Below are 5,000 nucleotides of genomic sequence, written 5' to 3' on the forward strand. Positions count from 1 at the left end.
TAGCAATAATAATAATGAGTGCATTAAGTAAAAGCACAATGTTATAATACACTTCATATATTCAATATTAAACCATGAACATGTTTTTTTTTTTTATTCAACTCAAACTGTGAGTGGTGTTAAAAGGAGAAAAAAAGAAAAGCAAGAAAAGAAAATATATGCATGACAAGAATCTCCAGTTTCTTCTGCATTTCTAAGGAATATGCATATATTCGAGTATCTGTGAGTAATACATACATATAAACATACGTATGTAAAGACACGTGGACTAGGAAACCAAGAACCCTCATTCAGAGTGGTTTTTTAGTTTCCTAATTCCCAAAGTCGTCCTCTAAATCTAAGAATTATCCACTTTTTCTTCTTTCTCTCTGTTCGTAATGCCAACGTCCTTTTTTAAGCATTACCTCACAAACTACAAAGGCTGTCGGGCGTCATATGGCGTCGAGGTCCTTGGTGGCCCTGGTTGTCATGGCAACGGACGCGAAGAGGGAAGTGAGAGGAAGGAGGAGTTAAGAGCATTCTAAAGATGGAATGAAGTTTCTCTGTGTAACTATTTTTTTTCTTCTTTTTTTTAAGTTTGAATTTCCTTGCACAGATCATCAGGTTGTGGGTCCAGTAAGTATAATCCCTTTTCAAAATTAGGCATCGTAAGCCGTCTCTTACCAAAAAGAAACGCTCACTGTTGTATGTTCATATATCACAAAAAAGACAACAGATGGCGACAAAAAAGCCGATCAAAATATCGGGAAAAATGAAATATATCTTTTTTCATATTTTTCGGGGTAGATGTGCACAAAGGCTACGATCTTTTGAGAAAAAAATGTCTTCACCCCATAAAAAAGTAAACAATACCTAAATCAACTTTATATAAAAAAACACATTATATATATACGTGGCATCTATGAACAGAACAAATAAAAAAACAAAAAACAAAACTATCTCTACGTGAAGAGGGTATTTCTACAACGATTTATGTTACAGTGAAAAAAAAAAAAAACAGTAAAGAAAACTGACTTTGTCTCGTAATACTAAATTTGAAATGACCAATTTTTAGACAGCTTCAACTCAGACTGCAGGAGGAGGATTTTCTCACGGGGTCAGTCTTCCCAGCCAGCGAAGAAGACAACTGCAAGTAGAAACAGCGAAATACCCTCGTCAGATCTACCCCAAAAAACTAAAAATACATATTTCACTTTTGGATGAAATACAGTATCCTTTTTTATTGATATATGTCTCACACGTGCTCTGACATTAACAGGTAGGTAAGGATATATATCTATTTTCTACAGGCTTGTACTTTTCACCTGTGTGTGTATTTTTTTTCATTTCTTTCTTCCAATACATGGAAGGCCTCTAGGTGTATAAAAGTGAAGCTACCAGTTTGAGGAAGGGAATCAGGATGAAATATATGAAAGCAAGATTTTGAAGCAGCAGAACAGCGGATGTGAGTGTGAAAACGTTGCTCCAGTCATGGCTTACCTCTCTAGGCTTCTCACTCTTGGGCTTGGCGTCCCTGCCCTTCCCGGAGCCTTGTTGGACCGGCGGCACTTGGCTTGGCCTGGCTTGAGTTGCTGGTGAGTCTATTTTACGGCGTTCTTTGTTATCTGGATCGTATAACAAAGCGGTGTTAGTTGACCTTTGAACTGCGTTAGTGGAAGATGAAGAACTCTGCTCTGCTCTATGGTCAGCAACTTGAGTATCTACAGACTGTTTTGGCAATGTTTGGTCTCTAGTTCGAAGCGGAGCAGCAGGTGAGTCCCGGTCACGGCTCCTTCGGCTACTGTTAGTGACACTACGAGTCCTTACTACCTTGGAGGGCTCTGGCGACTGTCTCGGTGAAGGGACTTCAGGTACTTCGGCTTTGCAAGGAGGAGACTCATGCATGGTTGGCTGTGTGCGGCTCGACGGCCTCCTCTGGGAGTCGTCTCGTGTAGGCGTTGGGGGTTGGGGGGTGGTGACTGTGGGTGTGGGTGTTGTCTTTGTCTTTGTTGTGGTTGTTTCAGTGTTCGCTCTGGGTGGGGAGCCAGGGGATCTCTCGCCCTGTTTCCTGTGAGACTCGTCGGTCCGGGGGGACTCACTTTGAGGGGAAACTCCAGTCGGAGACTCGGCCGCTGGAGTCTGCCCTTTGGCTTGATCTAAAGACTCGATGCTACCCGAAAGGTCTTGCTTCTTTCTCCTTCGCCTTCGATCCGGGCACGCCGGGGCGCTGCGGGATTTGCGGATCATAAAGGCGAGGTTGTCGTAGTCACTGAGGCTCATCGTCTCATAAGTGCTGCATCTCCAGAGTGTCTTACTGGAAGCAAGACCTGGGAGAGCACTTTCGAGCTCGGGGGAGGACCTCTCCGGGGAACTCCTGCCTTCGCCGCTACCCCGTCTTGGAGGCGCGTCTTGGGACTCATTGTCTGCAGGTCTGTTCTCCTTGGATGAGTCTGAGGGCGCGGTATCTGGTCTTCGTCGTCTGACCATTTGTGGCGTTGATAGGTCGTCAATAAAGGTGATACCCCCCTGAGCATTCGTCAAAAAGGGCTCTTTTGACGATTCATCATGTGCCTTTACCTCTGTTCTTGACCGACGCCTAACTTCTGTTAGATTAATGTCTGTTGGACTGGGTATTTCTTCTTTTCTGCTTTCTGGTCTCCGTCTAACTCCGGTGGTTGTCTGAGTTTTGTTAACATCTGTTGAACTCGGCATCTGTTGTGGTTTGTCTTCACTTCTGCTTTCAGGTCTCCTGCGCACTTCATGTGGCCTAGTAGAGGCCTCACTTACAATACTGTTTGTTGGACTTAGCCTCTGCTGCGTTTCATTTTCTTGTCTACTTTCTCCTCTTCTCCTCCGTCTGTGTTCACCCTGTGAAACGTCTGCTGGACTGGGTTTTTGCTGTTCCTCTTGATGTTCTGTTCTGCTCTCTTCTCTTCTCCGTTGACTTTTATGTGGATTAGGATCTTGTTCTTTCTTATCTGATGGACTATTTTGTCTTGTATTGTCTTCTGTCCTCCTTTCACGCCTCCTTGGAACATTCTCAATAACAGGTGGTTCTTCTCTTTTAGTCTTAGGAATATCTGTTGTCTCTTCTGCTGTTTCTTTGCCTTCCTTCATCGCTGGTCTAACACGTCTTGTGGCTTGTGATGCCTCTGCCTTGGATTGGCTTACTGGCTCTTGCAAATTTTCTCTTGCTTGGGCGCCCTGTTGTTCGGTGTCTTGGGATGGGGTCGGCGTCACCATTGTGGTTAGGGTTTTGCCTTTAGTTTGTGGATCCTTGGGTGCGTCTGGAGTGTCCTTTGGAGGCAAAGTCTGAGATTTCTGTTCATTGGCAAAAGTTATTGAGCTGCTGGGTGCTTCTTGTGTTACTTTTGGTTGAGGTGGAGGTGTAGGAGATGAACTGGTGTTCTTCACATCCACTGACGGTTCGGTTTTCTTCTGTTCACTGGAAGTTTCCGTAGGTTCACATGTATCTTTGATGTTCTCCTGTTCTTTTGTGTGTTCTTCAGGAACGTGCGCTTGTACTTTCAAGACAACTAGGCTATCCCCAGATTTAGTTTTGTTCTGCGGATGTGGCTTTTTGTCAGAGGAGGTGGACTGTTTTGACTTCTTGTCTATCAATTGTGGAATATTTATTTTAGCCCCACTTTTCACGATGCCGGCATAGGTAACCTTCTCCTTTTCAACATCTTTCTGTGGTAGATTTTCGTTGGAAGTTTTGTGACCATCTCTTGTCAGTCTAGCATCTACCCAGGCTAAACTTGCATCTACCTTTGCTAAACATGCATCCATCTTATTCACTACGACCTTGTCTGCACTTTCTTTGGCCACACCTTGATCTGCAACGTCTTCCAACGAATCGAGATCCTTCCTTTCGCTGGGTGTCTCATCGACTACTTTCTTCTGAAGGGGAGGTTTGTCAGTGGCTTCCTTCACTGCTGCTGCATACGATTTGGGTTCTTCACTTTTCTCTCGCTTCCTCTCGTTAAGTTGTTCTTGTTCTTCAGCTTTGTCACTGACATTGCCAGCTTTGTTGTCTGGAGCAGTGTCACTTTCTAGCTTGAGCTGTATTATGATTTTGTTTCCTATAGTAGACTGGACCTTCACATTTCCCTCCGTCTGCTCGCCATTTTCCTCGGGGATGATTTCAATAGTTTCTGATGGCTCAACAGGAATGCCTTTGTCGGTGTTCATCCCAGTCTCTTTCTCGGACTCGTTCTTGGCTTCCCTTTCAATGGCTTTCTCTGCCTCGCCGACGGAGATGTCACACCCAGAGTCCCTCGAAAGATCTCGAGCTTTACTCTCTGACAAAGACAGACTTGAGTCGTAGCCACTCGTCTGAGAATCCGATTTCTGTAGATTTCCCTCAATCTGCTGGACGCTAAGTAAATGTTCTGTCAAACTCTCTGGATTAGTGATTTCTATGTCTATGTTATTGGTATTCTCCTTCAAATGAATTTCGTCCGGTTTACTCACCGTTTCCGTCTTAGTTCCGGTCGTTCTTTCGGGCGAGAGAGATCGACCTCTCGAGACTGTGATCGACGTCTCAACTTTCTCAAGATTAGGGGAAGCTTTTTCCTCCGCATTAACCACAGGTTCACGTACAGGTTCTTGGTTTGCTTGGGCCGGTTCCTCTTTGTGGTTGGCACGCTTGGTTTCCTCAGTGATACCTGTGGTTTGTGATTGTACTGGAACGTCTTCAGTCTTGGGACTCGTCTCAATTTCCTCATCCAATTCCTCCAGTTTGAGATCTGTTTCTTCGAGTTCCTCATCGGGCATGTCTTCGATTTCATCTTCACTCTTCAATTCCTCACTTTCACTCTCACATTCTTCTTCGGCTTCATCTTCATCTTCATTTGCTTTATACTTTCTTTCAATAGAAGGTGCCTCTTCCTTTTCCTGTTCTTCTTCCTCCTCATTTTCGAGATCATCTCCTTCTTCCTCATCTTCTTCATCCTCCTCCTCTTCCTCTTCATCATCCTCATCCTCCCCCTTGTTTCCCAGTCTCCTCATAAGCTCCC

The 5,000-nt window shown here is 44.5% G+C and overlaps 1 protein-coding gene across 1 annotated transcript in view; it reads right to left on the minus strand.

Moving 5' to 3' along the window:
• Positions 1-5,000, minus strand: part of LOC113830365 (uncharacterized) — a gene marked incomplete in the record, with an annotated part of 60,659 nt that overhangs the window by 756 nt on the left and 54,903 nt on the right. Inside the window, 1 exon segment of the mRNA XM_070142754.1 lies at positions 1-5,000. This exon segment is cut by the window's left edge and continues 756 nt beyond it; it is cut by the window's right edge and continues 1,297 nt beyond it. Coding sequence (XP_069998855.1) covers positions 1,354-5,000 — 3,647 coding nt within the window.

Source organism: Penaeus vannamei, chromosome 29 (assembly GCF_042767895.1).
Source record: "Penaeus vannamei isolate JL-2024 chromosome 29, ASM4276789v1, whole genome shotgun sequence".
Taxonomy (NCBI): Eukaryota; Metazoa; Arthropoda; class Malacostraca; order Decapoda; family Penaeidae; genus Penaeus; species Penaeus vannamei.